Genomic DNA, 23,983 nt, shown 5'->3' with positions numbered 1-23,983 from the left:
AAGATGGCAAAAACCTGGTCCTCAGTTGACTGATAAAGATGTTGTTAATGTGTTATACAGTCTGAGAACCAGAGAAGCTAAATGACACAGGACAAGAACTGTCTGCTTTTCTTTTAATCCCTCTGTCACTATCGGTTCATTCATTGAGGTACTGAGCACATTAAAAGCAGCTAAACACATATGCAGATAAGTTGATCAATGGAATTGACATGTAATAAAGTACATTTGTGAAGTGATTAAAGGGTCCAAAATTGTGGAGGGATGAGATAACTCATTCCGATTAAAAACAGCTCAGCATCTTTCCAAAAGATTGATTCATACAGTTAATCTTTTGAACGTTAGTTGCACAGCATAAACCAAACAGATTTTTTTTTCTGCTGTGCTGTAGACAAAACACCAGTTGATGGAGGAACAATTTATTTTTTCACTTGTGTGTACTTTCAGCCTCTGGCTATAAAAAGTAATTTCGGTCTCCAAACATTCAATTTGTTCAGCTTTTATGAATTCTTTTAGTGCACATACCCTCACAAGTAATTATAAAAATGCAATTGCAACAATTATTTAATAGTGTGATAGTGTCCAAAATAAAATTGTGCTTTAATAACGTACATGTATGTAGATGTTATTTCTAATGGCTGATTGTCTCATCGTTTTTCAAAAGCACGGTATAAAATATCACGGATCTGCACGTGAGTACTTCTGGGAATGCCTTGTTGCCTCCAGGAGAAGCATAGCTGGAATAATCTCTAAGCCTTTTATTTACTGATAAGGATAACTGAGCACAGCAGTTCATCAGAGCTTCCCCGTGTGGAAGATGCTACTCTATCCCGCAGCTTGCCGTAAATGTAGAGCGGGTATGTTTGCAGTGAAGACTTGTCTTTGCGACCCCTAGCAGCTGCTTAGTATTTTATCGTGAAGCACTTTCGCAGCTGAAGAGTCAGTCTTCTGCCGCTACCACACCTCGCACACTGCCATGGGTATGTGGGGCGTGGGTGTCCGATAAATACTATTTGATGATAAGGCTTAATTTAGGCATGACATTTTTCTCAGTGCTCATGATTCACACACCTCTGTGGTGCTCGCAGAGGCACACTTAAGTTTTTGGTTTCGTAAAAGGTGAGGAGCCAGCTTGGCCCCTTACAGAGCAGTGCTTGAACTCCTTACACAAAGCTCAGAGATGGGCTTGTCAGAACTCTGGCTTATTTTTAATCTGTTCACAGCCACGTGGGGCTTCTTGCCCACACCCAACCGCTTGGTAAGTATGGAACCAAAATGCCAGCTGAGGGATGGGGATGTATGTGGGTCATGGCACATACAGCACAGCCATTAGGGAGGTAATTAACAACACAAGTCAGGTTGATGATAGATAATATCAAGCTAGGGAGGAAAATTCAATTGCTATATACTTTTCCAAACACTCAAAGTTGGAAAAGCCTCCAGGAAATGAGCCTGGTTGGAGAATGTATTTTTCCTTTTGAATATGTCCACATTGAATACATTGATCTGATTAACATTAATCTCAATTAATTGAGCTACTAAGCCACAAAAACAAGCAATGGAGAGATACATATTCACATGAGGCCTTACCATACAGTAAGGTTCTCCATGACATATGCTAAGTTCTGAACCATAGAAATAAGGAAGAGTTCAAAGATATTGAGCCAACCTATTGCAAATAAGATGACTTCCCAAAACCCAAACTGCTAAACTAAATGTACTCATTCATAAATCTTGGGTGTTTGGTTTGTTACTTTGTGGGGTTCCTTCATGGAATGTCAAACACTTTAGCCAGACTTCTCCTTAAGACACTAAATTTTCTGTGGCTTTGCTGAAACCCTACTCTCTGTCCGGGGAAGGTGCGACTTTTTCCTGCTGCTGCTGGTCTAGCTGTTCACTGAAAATCCCAGCTCTAGGAAACTGCTCCCAGTCCCATAATCAGAAACTCCCTCCTCCTTTCAGGGCTGTTCCTGCGTCTCCTTTCAGGGCAGCTGCTCCCAGTGTGCTGTAAACGGCAGAGGACTGACTGCCTTAGTCACCTTGGAGTCGTGACAAGTGTTTGCCAAGCCAGCGTCCACAGATGGGTTCTCAATGACCACATAATGCATCCAAGCAGCTTAGTCCCTTGAACCAGCTGAGAGGCACTTGTGCCTAGGTTGGATGTCAGGGCATGCATAGACTTTTGCATAATAAAAAGAACCCTATTTTTAGTTCCTGTTAATGTTTCCCTCTTAGTGCTAAGCAAAGTCTTCCAAGCAGAGCTTACTGGAATGTGTGTTAGCATTCAAACTTTCTGTTTGTCCATAACCTCATGGGAGGATCCCGCAAGGGGCAAAGGATGCCTCTTTGAGAATTCCAGTAGGATTTCTTTTGTTGTTGCTGTTGTTTGTTTGTTTGTTTTTAAACCATCTCTCATCTGGAGAGATGGCTCAGTGGTTAAGAGCACTGGTTGTGCTTGAGGAGGACCCAGTTCAGTTCCCAGCACTTATATGGCAGCTCACAAGCGAAGGGTCTGGCCTTTTCTGGCCTCTGTGGGCACCAGGCATGCAGATGGTGCACATACATACATACATACATGTAAAATACCCATATGCGTAAAATAAAATAAAGTAATAATTACTTTTTTAAAAATCCATTCTATTTCTAGAGGCCAAACAACTCATTGTTGAGGCTAGCATACACACAGTAAGGTTCTTACCACACAGTAAGGTTCTTCATGATATATGGTAAGTTCTGAATCATAGAAATGAGGAAGAGTTCTGACCTATTGCAAAAAAAAAAAAAAAAAAGAGGGGAGGAAGGGGAGTATTTCATTTTTAACGAGTCTTGGTAGTGCATTTGCTCATATTCACCCTCCTGTTACACAGCCAGTGTTTTAGGCCTCAGGAACGCTTGCTGTTCATCACTCCCGTCTTCATCCAGACAGCACAGCACAGGGCATCTTCCCAACAAGCATCTGCTAATTGTGCTTTGGGAAGCCCCCTAAAAGGGATTAGGGTGTGGAGCGGGCATGGCCTAACGTTAAAAGACTTTCTGGCTAGCGCTGTTTTCATTTAATGCTTACTGGTACCCAAGAGAGGCCTTCCCTTCTTTTACTAGTGAACGTGTAGGACAAAAAGCTAGTCATACGTGAATGAACAGAAGAAGGACATGATTGAGGGGAGAAGGACATGATTGTGGGGGAGAAGGTTTATGGCAGATAAAAGGGAGAACACAGCCAAAGGCAGACACATCTGGAAGAATCCAGAGTGGTCATGACCCTGATCCATGTGAGGAGCGGGAGAGGGGAAGGGAACCGGGAGAGAAGGGACCAGGTGCAGCAGCCAGGAGCCCCAAAGGTACACAAGGGGCAGGTCAGCAAAATGTCTGGATTGTACAGGAAAGAGCCTCTGGAGAAAGGGCAGCCCAGCCCCTGGGCTGGACAGAGCAGGCATGCCACCCATACCCTGTAACAGCTGGAGACTGAAGGATGCTGGGAGCCAGGTCAATATGTTTTGATGTGCTAAACAGGCATTTCAGGCATTTGTCTCTAGTTTGAAACTTAACAATAGAACACAATACACTCGTTCCCACGTGCCCAAAAACTCCCAGTTTTAACTCAGAAAAATCCCACATTCTGGAAATTTCTTCACCCTGTGCAATACCTCATTCAACTCATTTTCTAGGTCACACAGTTGTCACAGTGTAAATGGATTACTGCATGCATGGCCATTACAGAGTGCTTGACACACAGGAAAATTAAATGAATCTATTAACAGCCGTCCAATCAATGGCTAACACAACTTCTTAAAATGCTCGTGCACATGTATGATCATGTGTATGCATGTACATTTACATATGTGGGCATCCATGTGGAGCCAGACGACAACTTAGGTGTCCTCTTCAAGAACATTGTCTCTTCTTCAAAACAGGGTCTCTCCACGGGCTTGGAGCTCACCAAGCAGGATAGACTGGTTGGCCAGCAATCTTCAAGGATTCTCTTGTCTCTGCCACACCTGGCGTGTTCTCCATGAGTTCTGGTGTGGTGGTTTAAATGAGAACGCCTCCCACAGGCTCGTTCAATCACCCAAAGTTGGTGGCAGTTTAGGAGGCATGGTTTGTTGGAGGGAGAGTCCCCCTGGAAGGGAAAGCCCAACAGTCAGTAATACACCTGGATGGAGCCAGGCTGAGGTCATGGTGCTTGTGAACCCAAGCACTTTAAGGACTGAGCCATCTCTCTTAGGCCATGAGCTTTAAAAAAAAATAAAAATAAAAAAGACACATGGGGTTAAATAAACGAAACAGAGCCACAGTTTTTTCTTAAGACTCTCCTAGGTACCCCACAGCTAAGATCCTCTCCTTCTGTCCGTAAGTCACTGATGGTATGTCGGGGGTGATCTAGGAAGCAAAGGAGCCAGGGTTAGCCCTCTCAGGGTACTCATAGCTCTGGGGTAGCAAGAAACACCATCCAAAGCTATGACACATCCAACAGGTGACATTTCTGTTTCTTCTGGTCACTGGGTCCAAGGAAGAGCAAGGTAAAGGGTCTAAGTGCTGATTTCAGTCACTAGATTATTACCATATTTTTGAAAAAAAATTGTATTAGAATACATGACTTCTATTAGGTTCCATCCTTGTATTTCCAAAGAAAAGCCGATAGGAAGGTGAGGTCATCCAGGGGGGACACTTTTCAGTTATTGTTGAATGTCAAGCACTGTCAGGCCCCAGGACTTCCTAGTACAATATGACATCCCACAGACAGCTGCTTGGTAGTTACCGCTTGTCACTAGTTGATTAACTGGTGCCATAGCCTCTCACAACCACAGGGAGTGGTGAAGTATTCCAGGAACTGGGGTATCCCAGTGTTTTGTGCATTTGTCTAAGCAGGGGTCACAACAAACCCATCAAAACCCACAGATTAGAAAGAACTAAATTACCCCGGGGAACGTGAGGAGTCGCATCTAAGTCCTGCATTGACTCACCTACTCTTTAGCTCTGGTTGGGTCTTTGTGTTCGAGAAAGGGCCACTAAGTAGCCCTGGCTGGACTGGAACTTGCTATGGAGACCAAGTTGGCCTTGAACTCACAGATAGCCTGTCTCCTCCCCATCCCCAGTGCTGAGACTAAAGACATACACCACCACACCTAACCCCTAGAGCTCATCCCCTTAGAGAACATCACCTCCTTAGAGAAGAAATGGCTTAAAAAATTTTTTTTGTAGATATATTTATTCCACTTTCTGTGTATGAGTGTTTTGTCTTCACGTATTTGTGTGAGGGTACCATGTGTTGTTTGTTTCTGATGCCTATGAAGGCCATAAGAAGGTATCAGATTCCTTGATTGTGAACCACCAGGTCAACACTGGAACCCAAACCCTGGTCCTCTGCAAGAACAAGTCCTCACTATCTCTCCAGCCCCAAGATGGAGCTTCTTATCTGAAGTAATCCACCCTCCCGACGGACAACCCCTCAGCCTTTCTCATATCTCTTGGCTTGCTTCCTTCAGGGCACTTACTACAGTTGTCTTTATTTTGATTTGTCCTTGTATTCCTCAGGATATTGGCTAAGCAAGTTGGAACCTTTTTATTTATCAGTCCAGAGGCAGAGGTGTGTGTGTGTGTGTGTGTGTGTAGTGTGTGTGTGTGAGTGCATGTGTGTGTAAGTGTGTGAAGCATAGAGCCACACAGGCTCTACATTCTTCCTGACTGGATGCTCATTACGTAAAGAACTTTCTCTGTCAAGCTAGTTCCACAGGACCATAGTCCTGGTCTAGCAGCTAGATTTCAGCTCATGGGAAACACGGTCACTTTCTTCATAATGATCCCATTCAAAGGCCACGCATCCAGTGTTCCAGTTTTATTCGTGTTGCTGTGATTAAACACCCTGACAGAAAGCATCTCAGAAGAGAGGGGCGATTTATTTCATCTTCTCATTGTAGGTTAAAGTCCATCACTGTGAGGAAGCCCAGGGAGGAACTTCAGATTTAGTCACGTGATATCCACAGCCCAAAGCAGAGAAAATGAATGTACCCGTGCGCCCTCGCTTGTTTGCTTGTGCTTAGCTCAGTGTCTCCCTGGACCCCTTGCTTAGGGAATGATGCTGGCCCTGCCCTCATCAATTAACTCAGTTGTGACTTCCCCCTCAGGGAAATCCAGTCCAGACAAGCCTTCATTGAGACTCTCTTCCCAGCTGAATCTAGGCTGTGTCAAGAGGACGTTGACACACGGGTGATATTCTAAGCCAAATAGCCATATGCTCAGAGTTCTTCACATGGACAAGGTGGAGGAAATGCTGTTGTTAGTGGGAAGAAAGGCAGGATGGGTGAGAGGGCAGTTAGGGGCTTTGCCATGTCTGCTTAGTTGTGCCTTTATTTGTTTAAATGGTTTTAAACATTATCTACCTATCTACCTCATTCACTGTTAGAACCCTAGAAGCTTAGATCTAAGTACCTAACATTCAGGTACTTGATGCCTCTTGTTATACCACTGGATAAGTGAAGCTGAAAATTTAAACACAGCAAATCATGGAGCCAGGAATAACTTCACGCAGTGTTTGGTGTTTCTATTCTTTTACTAGTTTGTCTACTCAGACTCTAAGTACCTATGGAGCACTGAGATGCCTTCTGCAAGCATCAGGAGAGAGTGGCCTGCCATTCCTTCCACCCAACAAGGAAACAGCCTTAAGTAAGATACAAGTCTGTGTTAAGGAACAATACTGTATCATTTTAAGCCTCATGTCGCCCTGGGGCTGTTTGGCCAATGATGACCAGAGTTAACAGAGAACCAGACAGCTCTGCTTTCCTTCTCTTCAACGCTGACTTTCCTAACTTGTAGGTCAATAAAAACTCACGGGGTGAATAATGTGTGTGAGTTCAGGGTAAAAATGACAACAAGAAAAAAAAAAGATACACATTTTACTTGGGTCTGTTTTTACTCTTTCAGAGAAAGAAAAGCCCCCCCCCCCCCACACACACACACTCCCAGTTTCTCTTTTCAGGAAACGTTTGTTTTGAAAATCAGTCTGTGTTGATAAACAGATAAAATTTGAGCTAATTGTTAACAGATTTAGAAAAAAAAATACTAAAATGGAATTGGCTTTAGTTTGTAGCCTAGTCTGTTTGTTTAAGTCTTTGACCGGGACAAAGGGCCATTGTTAGGAGTCATGAACAGAGGAGCTGTAATGTTAGACAGGCACAGGGGACAATGGTCCCCTGAGCTTTTAAAAGAACGTTAAAGGAAAACCCATGAGAATGCAACAGTCGTATTTTATCACTGACCTCATAATGTGTCAGTCCCTGGTTCCTCCCCAGGACCCGTTTTATTTCGGTTTTCCGCTTACGTTTTGTGAGAGTTCACAGAACAAAGAACAACAGTATTCTTTGTATGCCCTTATCCACTCACGGTTTCTCCTAGGCCGTTGTAATCATTCACAAACTAGTGTGATTATAGCTTTTTATTCTCATCTCCGACCTGACAGATTCACTTTAGACTTCCCAGAAGAGACGGCTTGTGAGTTTGCTGCCTAAAGCTGAGATGCAAACTATTGAAATTCAGGTGGTCACCTGAATCCTCCCATTAAGGCGGCTTAGTTTTGGACTAGTCATTTGCATTGCCCTGGTCTGTGTGAACTACCTTTCTAATGTCAGTCCATGCTCCTGGCCTCTGCCCTTGGACAAAGTTCCCTTCAGATCCCGACTCTCCCATCTAAATGGGATTCCTCCCTGCACACCACTTTTGGTTGTCTCCGTCTCTGCTGTTGGTTCTGCCCCTCAGATGGCCGTTACAGTTTCCCTCTGCCGTCTAAAATCATCATTTGTAAGATCCGCTACAGCTCTCACATTCACCACGATAGCAGCCTTCACCCTAGCCCCTAACATCACGCTGTGTTTTTTATTGACTGTCAAGTAGCTCACACTAGTAGGCAGTATTTTAATTACTACTTTGAAACGTGTAGCTGATTGAAATAGACATTTTGCATGGTTGTGAGAAGGAACGCGTGTGTGGGGGTGTGCTTTTTAACTCGCTGCCCTAGCATTCCTGAGGATAAAAGACAGTAGGAGGGTCTGCTGAGCACCGAGAGCCACTTGGATCGATCGTCCTAAGCCCTGGCACATCAATGGCTGAGTTATTGTCCTGTCATAGACGCACAGTTTACCTTGGCCTGTACCAGATAGCTCAGAGGAGCGAGATGAATGATGCTGTTGGTAGAGGGCATGAATCTTCTCCATCATTTTAGTTGATTAGTATGGCTTCATCTAGCCTAGGCTCCATTTTCTATAAACGTATTAGCATAAATTATGTGCATATGTAGCATATGATCTATGTTTATAATGTTATAGTTTAAAATTACAGGTAGTTTATTTACATAAATTGATTTATAATTTATATAGCTACAAATTATTATTTAATTATTATTTAACTGTATTTATATAATACAATGAACTACACATATTATGTACATTCTTTTTAAAGAGCTCTGATGGAAACATTAGCCTTTCATGTGATAGGCAAGCAGTTGGCCTCTAAACTACATCCCAACCTAACTTTAGTTTTATTTTGAGTGTGTATGAGGTGTGTGTGTGCATGTGTGTGTGTGTGTGTATGTGCATGTGTGTGTGTGTGTGTGTGTGTGTGTGTGTGTGTGCGCGCACACGTGCACCCATGTTCCTGAGAGGAAAAGGTTTGCCTCTGAACAAAGTGGTGTGTATCCTGAATTCCAGGTTTATGGGAATTTGTCCCAAGATGTCATTCACCCATTTCTATTTTTATAACAGGCATTGCAACACAAGGTTGCCTTTAAGATGAGGAATGCTCAAAGCCCCAAATTAATATTTCAAGCATCTCATGATTAGCAGAACACGTGAGTTAGATTCTGGAAACTGTGGGAAGAAGGCTTTTGCGGTACCAGGGCAGAGTGGTGGAGCTGATGATGCTTGTGTTTAAAAATAAAGCAGTCTTCTTGCAGAGGTGCCTCAAAAACCGTGTTCAGCCTGTGAGCTTTTGAAATTTGCTTTGATGCGCTCCCAGGCAAAGAGAAATCCTGCAATATGCTTTCTTGTAAGAATGACACTTTTCCTAAGCAGTGGACATTGATTGGCACAGCAGATTCCTTTTACTCTACTATCATCGTTAACTGAGACGCGATTCTAAATCCAGGGCCCTTTAACTTTGTTCTCACAGCGATTCTGAGACCAGTGCTGTTAACATCAGCATTGGGGTCGGTGGCCTAGAACCTTGCATTCTAGCTCTGCACTTGGGTCTATGTTCATAAAGCCAGTTCGCTAACAGCTCAAGGTCTAGCTGTTTCTGGAATGGGACAGACCCGACTCTTTAAAATGCCTGTCTTCAGGCATGGTGGCACAGCCTGTAATCTTTGCAGATTATGGGTAAATGAGATAATCCATTTAAGTGTCTCATTTACCACATAGCAGGCCCAGAATTCCTATAATCTTCCATTACACGTGAGCAGCCGGGGCTTCCCTGAGGGCTCAATGACTCGCTGAAACTCAGTAATTGGATGGGGAGCAGTCTCTAAACAAACTTGTCACCTGTTAAGTTTCAGCAACAGGTTGTCACAACCCAAAGCCTGCAGCGCTTCGTCCTGCTTCAGATGGCATGCCCTGCCTTCTCACACTAGTATGTTTTTGCTCCAGATAGAATTAATATCACTTCGCCTCCTCCCTTTCCTTCTTTCAGCCTCCCCCTCCCCAGACACCCTCCTTCAACCCCCTGCCCATGTCCCCATCCATACTCAAGTTAATAACCTCTTTTTTTCTTTAATTATCATCGTGTGTGTGTAAGTGTGTGTGTGTGTGTGTGTGTGTGTAAGTGAGTGCACAGTGCGTGCACAAATCTATATAAATACAACGTTCTGGTTCTGTTCTTGTTGTTTATGTGTGCATGGCTCCACTCTGCATTGGACAAGCAATAAGAGGGGATAGGGGCTCATCAGTTGGAGAGGCTGATTCTCCTTCTCCCAGGAGGCATTAGTTACTTGTGATTTTTTTTCTTTGTATAGGTGTGGGACCCATTACCATGTCCATTGATTTTGCCTTTGTTCGGGGCTCTTTCTGTTGTCTCTTCTGCTGTTTCCTGAGCCATATGTGCAGGAGCTGTGGCGTAGATGTACCTATTGGGGCTAGCCTCCCCATGATCTGTACTGTGTCCAGTTGTGGTTTGCTGTGATGGTCTCCATTTGCTGTAGAGAGAGGCTCCTTTGATGAGGGGAGGTAGCTCCAACTTATTTGTGGTATAAAGGATAAGACGTAGAATGGAGCGAGGAATTGGGCTTGTCTAGCAAAGTGCCTGTAGATTCTTTTCTAAGATCCATGACCTCACTAGCTCTAGGTCATGGATCTTGGCTAGGTTTCCAGTACCAGACATGATTTCTCTCCTGTTGAGTGAGCCTTAAGTTCATTGAGACGGCTGTTAACTGCCTGTGTTTTTGTCTCCAAAGGGGATAGACAGTTCTTTTCACGGCACGGATAACTTAGTACTTTTTCTACATAGAGCAGGATGTGTCTATGATAGGTGGGCAATTTGGAGGTAATAGGTTGGTTGTATAAAAACCGCTGAACCCCGCACTGTGAACAAGTGGATTTACACCGTGTGGATTGCACTGTACCAGTGATGCTCAAGAAAATCAGTGGAAGCTCCACGCGGAGTTTCAGAACTTTTCCTTTTAAACGCATTTTATATCCCGACTTCCCCCACCACCTTCAAAATGATTATTACCCTTAGGGGACCATAGAATCCACTCCTATGCTTAGAGAGCAGGCAAAAATAGAGAACAAACAGAACTCCTAAAATAAGCAAGTGCATTGCCCTTCAAGCCCTTCAGTACCTCTCTTGTCCTGCCTCAGCTCTGTGCAGCCTTCTGCTTGGTGTAGCCTTGCTGAGAACTCAGAGACGCGAGGCGTGGTCTGACTGCCAGCCTGGGTTTTTCCTCAGACAGTTTTTTTTTTCTTCCCCCTAAATTGAAAACTCCTCATGCAAAGCAAACCCTGGCACTTCACAGGAATAAAAACAAATCTTTCAAGTCAGTTTTATTATTATTATTATTAAACATGAATTTTACAATCCCCACAGCTAAACTATTACTCTAGCAGACAGGCTTTAAATAAAGCCATGCACTGTGGAAAGAATATGTGCTCACCCTTAAACTCCCAAGAACGCCGTTGTCAGCCTTGGCTTAGAATCTCAGGCATTCCTGGTTAACAACAGCAACAACAAAACAACAACAACAAAAAAGCTTGTTCTGTTCACTCATCCCATTGGTAAAGCTGGCAAGGAACGGGTGTGCCTGGCGTTCTCCACGCCCAATTGTCAGGTTAAACCACAAGGTGCCTAACTCCAGGAGAATGCTGTCTAGCTGACCTTGGGGCTCCCAGGCTTGTCTGGCAGACCATTCTTCACAGAGGGTTCTGCCAACATCTGCATCACCACGCTGTCCTTGTTCCCAGCCTGTGGGGAGCACCTAAGAAAGACCACTGGAGTGCTCAGGTCCAGTGCCTGGCCCTGGAGAAGGCCACAGCTGTCCATCACCTCGAGGCCTAATGCACCCGAGTCTCGGAAGTGAGCCACGCTCACTCCAGCCACACATCTTGACCCAGCATCCACGTTTTCACTTCTCTGCCCGCTGCCGTTACTGTTGGTTAACTTAAGCCCATTAACAGTGGTTCCATTCTTCTTGTTAGTTTTGGTTGTTTTTGTAATTTCGGGAAGAAAGGTGAGACGGATGCCTCTCAAGTACACTGCTACACTTGTGCTCAGAAAAACCCTTTGGTATCATCAGTTTCTTTGCTGGTATTCTCTATATCTCTGTTTCAGAGCAGAGAGATGGGGCTGTATTGAATGTCTGAATTAACTTCCTAAACCACAGGCCCCACATCCCAGCTCTTGGGAGTAGAATGGACTCTGCCCGGAATGGAGAAAGCTCAGTGTTGAACACGCACATTCCTTTCCTGGGCAATGTCCTAGTCAGTTTCAAGTTTCCGTGTTCAACACAGCCATCTGTATGTGGGTAACGGGGCCCATGAGCCTGTGGTTACCAGAGCAGGTAGAACAGTGTTACTATGCATCCAAGGCAGATCCCAGAGAGCAACAAAGCGGGCATCATCTCCATTAAACTTCTGATCTAAGTATATCATATCTCATCTAATTCTCGTAGTCGCTTAGAGAGGTGGGCACGACTATTATTCTCCCCATTTTAAAGATTTATTAATTGACGGTGTAAAGTGTTAAAGTGTCCAGATTCTCACAACTGGTGCAGTTCCAGCAGAGCTAAAATACAGATGGTCTAAGCAGCAGGCTGCCCATCGGAGTGAGCTCCATCCTGTGAGCTGGAGTCAGCATGGAGCTGGGGACCGAAGCTTTGGGGTGAAGAGGGGAGCACGACCGTTTTTCAGGAAGTCACCTTTGTCCTCCCATTCCTCTGTCGCCAGAGAATTAAATAATAGAAAAGGATAAAATCAAATACCAGCCTTTGTGCTTGCCTGCCTGGTGTCACACATATACTTCTATGACCTTAGCTCACTTTAGCTGTGTGTGTGTGCGTGTGTGTGTGTGTGTGTGTGTGTGTGTAAGTTGATGGCAATTGTTTCAGTTTTCATCCTTTGACTGAAAAATGTTGCTCTTTTCAATTTGGAAATGTCACTTCAAAAGCCTCCGAGCACAGAGTTTTCTCCTTCCCCCACCCCTCGCCTGGCTCCAGTATTCAGGGCATCTCTGGGTTCACTCGCTGACTCCCGACGTGGCGAGGCCTCTGCATAAACGTGTCCTCTAAATTCTGCAAAAGAGCTGCTGAGCTCAGACGTTCGGAGGGATCCCGCACACTCTGAAAAAAAAAACGTCAGCCTTTAAAGGGGCTACCTAGAATCTGGGGGTTGGGAGCAAAGACAAAAGAACCATTAGAGGGCAAGCAAAGCTGTGATTACAATGCAAAACCCTCAAAGAACAGAGGAAACTTCAACACAGGAGAAAGCGGGTTACAGGAGAGAGGCAGGTGGTTCATAGTGGCGGTCCTCCGGGCAGGCCCACTCAGGAATCACTAACAATGTGACATCTTGCATCTCAGCTCCACTGGCCCTCCCACTGCACCCCATTATTACGCTGTCCCCCTCAGACACATTCACATTCATTTCCTATGCACTAGATCTTCCCCACCCGCTCCACTGAGGCTTACACACACCCTATCTCTCCTAGGAGCAGATATATGTGTCTATGTATGTGTGTGCATACATGATGGTAATGTTCGCACATACGGTAGGCTGGGTAAGAAAAGCACTTTGACCGGATGGATTTGGATTTAATGATGTAACAGGACAGGCTCCTACCTGGGCAGCTGCTTGAGCTGGGTACCTCAGCACCCACATCTGCCAGCTCTGCAGGAAGCACTGACAAGAATTAATTGGCTTTCCTGAGCCTCAAGGCTCAGCTCTCCAGCAATCCCCGCAGGACTCTGCTGTCTCGTAATTTACAGTTCAGAAGCCTTCTGTGTGCGAGGGTCCCGCCTAATAGGCACCACATAATGCTCACAAAATTTCACATTCAGGAATCTCGAGAAATTGTCAAGGAATCTACTCAAAGGAAGGGAGACACAGCCACATCCAAAGCTTTTGGCACACTCGGTGTTCTTGTGAGTCTATTATCTGGTCCCTTCTAAAATGTGGGGGGAAAGTTGAAAGAATAAGCTATGTGCCTTACACAAGTTTGGGCAATATTCCTAAATGATAACTATTTATTTGTTGGTTTTTGGTGTTTGTTTTTTTCAAGACAGGGTTTCTCTGTGTAGCCTTGGCTGTCCTGGACTTGTTTTATAGACCAGGCTTGGCTTCGAATTCACAGCGATCCCCCTGCCTCTGCCTCCCTGAGTGCTGGGATTAAAGGCGTGCATCACCATACCTGGCTCTATATGACAGTTCTAAATGCCATAATACAGAGTGTTGAAAAAAAAATTCTTGAAATATGAAATACAAAAAGAATTTAAAAAATCTTCAAACTCTTATTCTAAAAATATAACTTAATTTTTGGTGTATCTAGGCAACTTTTTAATTTGAAATGTGCAGAGGAAATGTATTTGTGTATTAGATAAAATAGATTCATATTAATGTTTGTTTTAGTTCATTAAATTTATAAAAAAAAATGGCTGAAAGACCTAGAAGTGCCTTGTTACACTTTGTGGGGGCATGGTTGAGGCGTTTTCAAACAAAATTTACTTTTGTGATTCTCCTTCCTCTTCTTCTCAACCATATCACAACTTCAAGGTTAAACACATTAGACTCTGCTAGTTATATATTATATTTGTTTAACTACGTACTAGAATTATGTATTTTAAACTCTTACATTTTTTATGAATTATCCTGAAAAAGAATTAAATCAGTTTACATTTTACATAAAAAATTATTACAATCTATTCTTCTTTTCCTTTACCAAAACAGCAAACTTTTTTATTTATAATTTTACTTTTTATTGAAAATAGTTTTTTTTTCATACATTATATTCTCATCACGGTTTCCCCTCCCCCAACTCTTCCCAGATCCTCCCCACCTTTCCACCTACTCAAATCCACACCCTTTCTTTCTCTCTCTCATTAGAAAACAGACAATTAAAACAAACAAGCAAACAAACAAAAAAAGAAGAGCCCATGAGAAAGCAGGGGAAACACATAAAGACACAGAGACACATATATTTGCACATAGAGAGATTCTGTAAAAACACAAAATTGAAAACCAAAATTGGCAAAAGCCCTGTAAGGAAAAAGAAATTCCCCTACAGAGCACTATGAGGCAACCCCCGCCTCAAACACCACAGACTTCATTTGTGTTGGGCATCTCCTTTCTGCTGGGAGCGGGGCCTGCCCTTAAGTCTGGTTTGTGTGCCTAGAGAGTCCACTGGAGAAAACTCCCTTCCCTTTGTGAGCAGCTGTCAGCTGGAGATGGCTGCTTGGTTAAGGATGGAGACTTGGGTTTGCTCTTTCCGTCTGGCTTAGACCTGTGCAGGCCTTGTGCATGCTGCAACAGTCTCTGTACATTCACGGGTGTCTCGGTCCTGTTGCGTCTAGAAAGGCCTGGTGTCCTTGGTATCTTCAATCCGCGCTGGCCTTTATGGGCACAGCATGTATGTGGTACACAGACATACGTACAGACAAAACATCCATACACATAAAATAAAAGTTAGGGCTTAGTGGTTAAGAGCGCTGGCTGCTCCTTTAGAGGACCTGGATCGAATTCCCAGCACAGGAAGCTCACAACCACCTCAATTTTAGTTCCTGGGGATACAACACCCTCATGCAGCCATGTGTGCAAGCGAAACACCAGTGCACACAAGTTTTTTTTTTTTAAATCATTAAAAAATAAAAATAAAGCAATCAAATGCCCTAGACTAAGGAAGCCATCTCATCCAAACTACCACAGGGGTCTGCTTTTAGCGTTTTGAAAATTCTCCACATCACTTTCTGTAGTGCCCTCCCCCCCCATCCTCATCAACACTTGTGTTTGGTTGTTTTTTTCTGTCTTAGCCATTCTGACTAGTGTAAGAAGAAATCCTCAAGTCGTTTTATTCTGTATTTCCCTACCATACCACTTCTTGGCATATGCCTACAGGGCTTGGTGCTCTATTCCACCGATACATGCTCAGCCAAGTTCGCGGCTGCTCTGTTTACAATAGCTGCAAAATGGAAAGTACTGAAACGTCCTTCAGCTGATGGATGGGTAATGGAAATGTGCTGTGTATGCAGAACGGAACTGAAAAATGAGAGCATGAAGTTTTCTGGTAAATGAACAAACTGAGAAAATAATACACTGATGCCAAAGGACAAACACTCTGTGTCCTTACTTATTTATGACTCTTAGGTGAGAATCTTTAGGTACTGAGTCTGGACTCCAGGGTGATGGCAGAAACAAGGAAAATAAAAAGGGGTTACAGGGTAGAGCGCTCTGGAGATGGTAGTAGGACACAGGTGCTGTGAAGGCTCATGGGAAAACAGAATAATTTAACTGGTAAGGGGCCATCGAACAATACAGAGGGAGAATCCCAAAATAGTATAGGCTGTTGCCTCCCAGAACTTGAAGGGTTAGGCTGGAAGGCCGAAGACAGCGTACACTGTGAACACAGGACTGAAGGAATCAAACTGGAGCAGACCTGGATGCCTCCTCCCTGAGGACCAGCTCTCATAGTTTCTAAGGATGCTAGCCAAGCTGCCCAGGGAAGAAAAAACAGTCATTAGTTCCCCACAACTGTAAAGCCTTTAGAACACACCAGTGACTGGAACGGTGAGATATTCAATGGCACTGGGGTGGGTAGCCATCTAGCTGAACTTAAGGCTTGCTCAATGGAAGGGGATTTATGGCTGGTACTATAAACCCAGCCTGTTACTCCTGGCTCAAAGGGTCCTGACACCTAGAGGAGAGCCTGCTGCTGTCACTTTCTTAAACTGGTGTAATTCCTAAACATATTCTAAAGACCTACCCTTATACCCACAGTAAGTCACTCACCCTGAACCGAAGAAACTACCTTTTTTTTTTTTCTTTTCAACAGAGGGAAACCTTTACAGAAATCCACAAGCAGTCAACATGCAGAAAACAACTGAGCCCCCAGTTGATAGATCTACACACAGCCCCTACAGGAGAGGTTCAGGGAATATCACGGAAGAGGGGGCCGAAAGACTGTGAGAGTCAGAGGAACAGGCTATCTGCCATGAGAGGTTATCCTCTGTGTAACTCAGGCAAGCTGCACCTGTGAAATCTTAACAGTGTGCTTCCCAGGACCCACACAATGACAAGACCAGTCGACATGCTAATATGGAAGAAGTAGATCTCATAAGGCCCCGCCCCTAAATAAACACCTACATGCAATTAATGGCTGCTGAGAGATCATCAGTTTCTCCAGGGAAAAGCCCCATGATTGGTTATCCCAAGCAGTTATTCCTGAGTGCTTTCATATGAGCAACACTAAAGTGGACTCAGCAGGATACTTATATGTATGTATATATATATACATGTATGTATATATAGGTACATGCATGTGTTTTGTGTCTGTGTGTCTCTGTGTGTATGTGTGCACTCACTCATGTGTATAATAACAAGAGGTCATGCATTAGAGAGGGAGTGGGAAGACACAGAAGGACCAGGGAGGGGAGAGGGAGAGGTGGAAATGATGTAAATACAGTTCTCACATAGAAATTTTCAGAAACTAGGAAATGAAAATAGAAGTCTTGATACATATAACATAATTTATTTATAACAATAATTTTGAACTTGATGTGAGGTTGAAATACATGGCATAATAGATTATAATATGCATGCTGACAATTTGAGATAATGGGGAAAAAAATCACAAAATTCAACACATGAAAAAGCATACTTACAGGGCAGATTATAGGCCATTACCCAGCAGTATTCTCTTCAGGAGGTTTACGTTGTAACCTTTAACTATATTTTGATATCTTATATCACAATGAATTGGCTATGGTTGTTCTTTTTCGGAGGTGGGGGGCTCATGTCTCTCCTCACAGATGTTCTTATTTATTTTCTCTGGGGTAGATCTATTCCACCATGACTCACACATAGTCTTTCCTGGACCCCTTCCTTGGTCATTAAAAAAAAAATCATTAGCAGGTAGATATCCGCGCACCCAACCATTCTGTGTATGCCCCAAAATGGCCAGCTTCTTCCCCAGCTGCTTATCTCTCAACACTCAGACAAAATCATTTCTGCTCAGCGGGAATTGCGGTTTAAGAGATTTGTTCAAGGTTTTAGCATTTGGCTTTTTAACTCTTTACGATTCTAGATTGTTTTCAGCTTCTTTGCTTGTTTTTCCCTTTTAAATTTTAGATTTTAGGAGTGGTTGCTCTTTGGGAATTTTAAACTGTTGAGTTGTTGGTATTTAGAACATATAACCTTCATAATTGTCACAAACACTGGAGTTCTCACAATGACTATTCCCCTTCCTGATTCCCTAGCTGGTACTATTCGAGGTGGGACAAAGGTTCTTCCAATTCAGGGTAAGAGCCTTTGAGTAAGATCAAGCTGGCTGGGTCAGACTTTTGGGTCAAAGAGTTCTCTCCATGGTTTGCTCTATTTATATGCACTCTCAGATACTCCCGTTATGATCTGGACGCTGTCTTTAGCATGCATGCACGCTTTTAGCAGGCATCTGGGAAGCTCCTGCTCTCTGAGGCATCACCTCAGAGAATCCGGGGGTGGGGGGGAGGAGAGGAGGAGCCATCCAATGAGAACAGAACATCTGTGCTGTTGTGCTTCCTCTGCTGATCTTCGAATCTTCTGTTTTATAACCAGAGGGTGTGCTGTGGGGTCCGGGAAGGTGCATCCTTTGACAAAGATGGCTTTCTGTATTTAGGCGTGTGAGAGCAGTTGGCAAGCGTCCCATGGGCGTGCTTTCGGCCCTCACACCATCAAACACTGGAAGTTCGCTGCACAGTCTGGTGCACAGGCCACATGTTCACCGTGTGAATACTGCTTGGCTTTGACTCATTTTTTTCACTGAAGTCAGAGGTATTAATGAAGGTTTTTCCACACTGATCACATTCGCAGAAGATGGTCACCTTTTCTGGTATATTTTTCGGGTGTGTCTAGGATTTTTATATTGTGTCTGTGTTTACACACGTGTGTAGTTTGTATGTAGACATCAAGAACCTGAGGTTTAATGTACAAAACTATTGCAAGAAAGAATTAGGTCAACACCCCATTGCCGAGCATCCAGTAAGTTGTTATTGATACCTATTTGCTTCTATTTGCATCAAGAAATGTTTTTTTTTTTTTCTCATAAAAAAAAAACAGTTTTATTTTATTGTGTTGAGATCACACATTGCCATGATGTGCCTGCGGACCTCAGAGGACAACAGGTGGGAAGCTGTTTTCTTCTTCCACTGTCTGGGTCCTGAAGATTTCAAGTCGCCGAGCTTGGAGGCCGAGTGCCTTTAAGACTTGCTGAGCTGCTTCGCCAGCCCCCTCTCCTACTAACCAGTGCCTTAGGGGGGCTGGAAGGACGACTAGGTAGAAATGTTCTGTGAACTCAAGCTTACCAGCTTGTTTTTCCCTGAGCACCAGCGGAAGGAAGGAATTCCCAGGGTGGTGTTTTGGTGTTCGTGGAAGGCTAGCCAGCTCACTGGAAGCAGAACTGGAGAGAGGCAGTGAGGGGACCCGGAGAAATAGAGGCACACTGTTCAGACAATGACGCTTTGGGACGAGGCTCCAAACTAGGAGGACGGGCATAATCTGAAGGCAGCTGAAGCCCCTAGAGTGCAAGGGCAGGCCCTGGAGCCTTTGGGGCACAGACCTGTGAGCCTCCACGGGCAGCCCCTTCCCAGCTGTCTACGATCCTTTACAAGCTGAGACTCACTTCCATTTCCACCCCACTTCAGGGCCTATTAAGAATATCAATGTGAGGAGTTTCCTTTTTTATTTTTTTATTTTTTGACAAAACTAAGTCAATGAACTCACCGTATATTAAGGTACCAGATGTTGAAAGTCAGTGAACTGTTTGGGTCTGTCGCCTGGAAAATACCAGAGTTGTAGACTATCGGGTGAACAAGGAAAAATCAGGTCGCGGATGCGCCAGGGTCGAGAGAAAGGATGTTGTGTTTTCTCATCAAGGGCTAGCTGGTAGATTAGGTAGGAGAGAAACGCGTCCAGCCTGGTGCCTGCTAACGGTCTGTTGTTATTTTGATTGACAGGTGTGTCGGCTGTTTCTGATGCCCTAGATCGCCCTTCTTCTTCAACACTCAAAGACGGGGAAGGGGCATGTTACACATCCCTCATTTCTGACGTCTGCTATCCACCCCGGGAGGACTCTGCATACTTTACAGGAATTCTTCAGAAGGAAAATGGTCACGTCACCACTTCCGAGAGCCCCGAGGAGCTGGGGACCCCTGGACCCTCCTTACCGGAAGTGCCTGGGATGGAGCCGCACGGCTTATTGAGTTCTGATTCTGGAATAGAGATGACTCCTGCTGAGTCCACCGAAGTGAACAAGATCCTAGCTGACCCCCTGGACCAGATGAAAGCAGAAGTCTACAAATACATTGACATAACCAGGCCGCAGGAGGCAAAAGGCCAGGAGCAGCATCAACCTGGGCTAGAAGGTAAAGACTTGGGCTTTAAAGACAAGGACACTGATGTCTCCACAACACCGGAAGGGGCCCGGGCACCCGAGCAACCAGCTCCTGTGCAGGGCAAGCTCATCAAGGACCACTTATTTGAAGAATCTACCTTTGCTCCTTACATAGATGAGCTCTCTGATGGGCAGCACAGGGCGCCTCTGGTCACTGCCCCTGTCAAGATCACACTGACTGAGATTGAGCCTTCTGTCCTGGCTGCCACACACGAGACTGTCCCTGAGAAGCAAGACCTGTGTCTGAAGCCAAGTCCTGACACAGTCCCCACCGTCACTGTCTCGGAGCCTGAAGATGACAGTCCGGGATCTGTCACTCCTCCATCTTCCGGAACAGGTAATGACACTGGTAACTTTCCACTCTGGGAAACCCCAGCCTGTGGAGGGCCGAGGTTCCATCTCGCGAGAAGGAACGAAGACCTACATCCAAAATGCTTGCCTGTGACGTGCCTCTAAATCACATTCAGTTTAACTGATTTATTGTACACAGGTTTTAGTCTGGGGTTCCCCTTAAAGCCCTCTTGGGCTTCCTTTGTTATGTGTTTTCTATCTTTAGTTGATGGTGGTGAGGCAGGGTGATAAGGATGAGCAATGGAAGCATTAATACTCTCCTGCGGCCCTGAAGCTCAGAGCAGGGAGGTGCCACTGCCTTGAGATTGGCTCTTCTCCCATGATCCGCTAGGTCTCTTGGAGGCGTTATAGGGAGAGCACGTTGGCTGGGCTACTTTGTCTAGGACATATACTATGCATAACCCAGGCCCTGCATCCAGGTAACGGAAAGTTGGAGTAGGAGGGACTCGGGCTCCTGTAGAAGGAAAAGGAAACCTCAAAGACAAATGATCCTCCTCCTTCCTTCAATCCCCACACGGTTACTTTACTCTCTTTAGTTCCTTGAATTCCAGCTACGATTGTATATTTGAAACTGAAAAAAAAATGGCTTTGATTAAAAGAGGAAAGTCTAGGGTCTAGAGAGAAAGAGGTCAGTTAGTAAAAGTGCATGGACATTGGCACAACGACCCAAATTCAATTTCTAGCCTCTAGGTACAAAAAGATAGGTGTGATGTCACATTCTTGGGATCCAAGCACTAGAAAAGCTGAGGCAGGCGGATATCTGGAGCTGCTGGTCAGCCAGGCCTACCGAACTGGGAGAAACTCAGGGAGAAAGTCTCAGGGAGAAACTTAATAAGATGATGGCTTCTGAGGAAGAGAACCTGAGGCTGTCCTCTAGCCTCTACATGACACACACACACACACACACACACACACACACACACAATTACATAACCTAGGAGGGGGAAGGGGAGAGAGGAAATAATGTGTATGAGAGAGAGAGAGAGAGAGAGAGAGAGAGAGAGAGTGAATTTAGCTAATGGGATTGGCCCAGCCCTTGCTTTTCCAGCCTTCCTAAGAGACCACACCCTACCATCTGTTCATAGCTCTTTACCTAGGGTTGGACCCTTGGAAATCCCACCCTGCAGGTTGGCCTGTAGACTGGTGCTGTCATTGTGCAGGTCTCATTTAGGCAGCGGTCTAGCCAAGATGTCACGTGCAGCTTCCCTTCCAGGTCCAGAAGACACTGTCTCCCAGGAGGCATCCTGGTCCTCTGGGTGTTACGAAGTTTCTACTTGGTTCCCTGAGTCTTAGGCGAAGCGGATGCACTATAGACATACTAATTGGGACTGAGATCTCTACCTTAATTTATTTTCTGTATTTATGACCAGGTGTGGCTCTCTGAGGTGCAAACCTCCATCTGCTTCTTTGGTGAGGGGTGAGAGCTATAGGTAACTGTGGGTATAAGGATAAATATTTCAAATATGGTTAGAAACTATTAATTTAGGAGGATGCAAGTGCCAGCCTTCTGAGCAGTGTTTATTCAAGAAAGAGAAGCATGACATCTAGGGTCTATGACCTTTCTAGCCACAGGCAGTTATTTGTCCGAGCTTCCAGGCATGTATTCCCTCCTACTGAGCAGGCCTTATGTTCAATTAGATAGCTTTTGGTTACCTCCAAGGCCTAAGTAGCACTGTTGCATTCTTAGGAGCATTTTGCTGTGCTGGTCATCGCTGTGGTTTTATAGTCTTAAAGCTGGAGAGAACTATTGATTTCTTTTCTCCCTTGTCTGCTTACGTAGCACTTTTGGATACGCTGAGGGCTAGTCTTCAGGGTCAGTTCCCACTCAGTTACTCTAATTCCTGCTCAGAAGTATGCAGTGTCTTTAGCAATAGCCCTTACATTCTGGGATGCAGCTGAGGGCAATGTCCTGTATTCTTACTTGCCGAACCTACCAACCCAATGGGGAGAACAGCCCTAGCTGTGAAGAGTCCCAGGCAGAGTTACAGAACACAGGGGTCTGGGCTCCACCCAGAACCTTGCCTGTTAACTTACCGTTTCTGAGGGCAACCGTGAGCTGCACCCCTCAGACATGAGCTGTGGTTAAGAAGCAGGGTCCGGGCCAGGGAGATGGCTCCCTGGGTAAAGTGCTTGCCAGGTAAGGGTGAGGATCACGGTTCAGAGCCCTAGTCCGGGCCAGGGAGATGGCTCCCTGGGTAAAGTGCTTGCCAGGTAAGGGTGAGGATCACGGTTCAGAGCCCTAGCCCCCCCATAAATGTTGGGGGGGGCGTGTTGGCCCATCTGTAACCACAGTGCTATAGGGATGAAGACAGGGAATTATAAGAAAGTGCTAGCTAGAACTGGCAAGCTCTAGGTTCCCAGGAGAAACCACCCTGCCTCGTCATACATAGAGGTTGATGCCCAGGATTGACCTCTGACCTCCACATACACTCACCTGCAAGCATGAGTGGACGAAACAATAATGATGCTAATGATAACAGTAAACCACTGTGCTCACATTCTGAGGGAACGGTCATGTGAATGTTCTTCCTAGCCTCCCCCCCCCCCCCCCGTGTACCAGGCCCTGAAAAAGCTGCCAGGGTAGTGACAGTGACCTTGGCTCTTCTTTAAGTGTATGGCCATTGAGAGTCGGGTGGAGGATAATGAAGACACAGACTCATCACATCATCCCCAAGGCTCCAGATGTGCAAAATGGTTGGATACCCACCCACCTCCTTTCACGTGCAGCAGCAGGCTAGCTGGCATAGTGTGGGCTCCTAGGAATGCCAGACAAACAGGAGCTGGGCCAGTCCTGTTAGCTGAAGCGGTCAGGGGCTTTCACCGTCAGTATGCAGAGGGGGGTACGCTGTAGGAAGGGAAGACACATCCCAGAAATTGCTCACTGGACCAGTTCATTGTCTGAGTTCCGTGCTTCGGTGCTGTGGAATCCTTTTGCTCATTTACTCACCCGACTTCAACCTGAGTGACTGTTGACCTATTTCTCTCGCTCACTTAAAACAGACCCTGGGGCCCCTTATTTCTCTCTCCTCGGTGTTTCTTAAATTTCCTTTCTTTCATCCTGTGGTCCCCCCAAACTCATTAAGTCGTCCTAATTTCTACCCTTCACTGCCACACTGTCCCCTTAGCACATCCTTCCACTTTCTCTCTAGAACTTAACTCTAGCATCCATAACACCAATGAGACAATGAGCCTTAAACTGCTTCCCGGGGCCAGTGACCTGCTGACCCTTCCAGACACACCATCCAGAGCTTTCCCTGAGTACTTGAATTGAGGTTTTGAGGTGACCGCTTTCTGCTTGGTATCCACATGTTTGCTAAGATCAGACTTAATTTGCTCATCCGTTGTGACTTGGGGCAGCTCCTTGAGCAGAGATCAAATTCAAACCTCCTTGCATCTCATTTTGCTTAAAAAGAAAAATAACAGTGTCACTCAACCATTGAAAATATACATTGCAATGGTCTTTGGTGTATTCACAGTGTTGTAGTCCATCATCTCATTTTAGAGCATTTTTGTTACCCCCAAAGAAACC

At 45.0% G+C, this 23,983-nt stretch overlaps 1 protein-coding gene across 2 annotated transcripts in view; it reads left to right on the top strand.

The window, feature by feature from the left end:
- Positions 1-23,983, top strand: part of Rtn1 (reticulon 1) — a 185,862-nt gene that overhangs the window by 72,392 nt on the left and 89,487 nt on the right. For both annotated transcript variants that reach the window (XM_060387632.1, XM_060387631.1), the window contains exon 2: positions 19,667-20,440. In XM_060387632.1, coding sequence (XP_060243615.1) covers positions 19,667-20,440 — 774 coding nt within the window. The remainder of the gene's footprint in view (positions 1-19,666; positions 20,441-23,983) is intronic.

Source organism: Meriones unguiculatus, chromosome 7 (assembly GCF_030254825.1).
Source record: "Meriones unguiculatus strain TT.TT164.6M chromosome 7, Bangor_MerUng_6.1, whole genome shotgun sequence".
NCBI classification, from domain to species: Eukaryota; Metazoa; Chordata; class Mammalia; order Rodentia; family Muridae; genus Meriones; species Meriones unguiculatus.
Note: the sequence above shows the minus strand (reverse complement) of the source record. Positions and strands in the feature narration are given on the sequence as shown.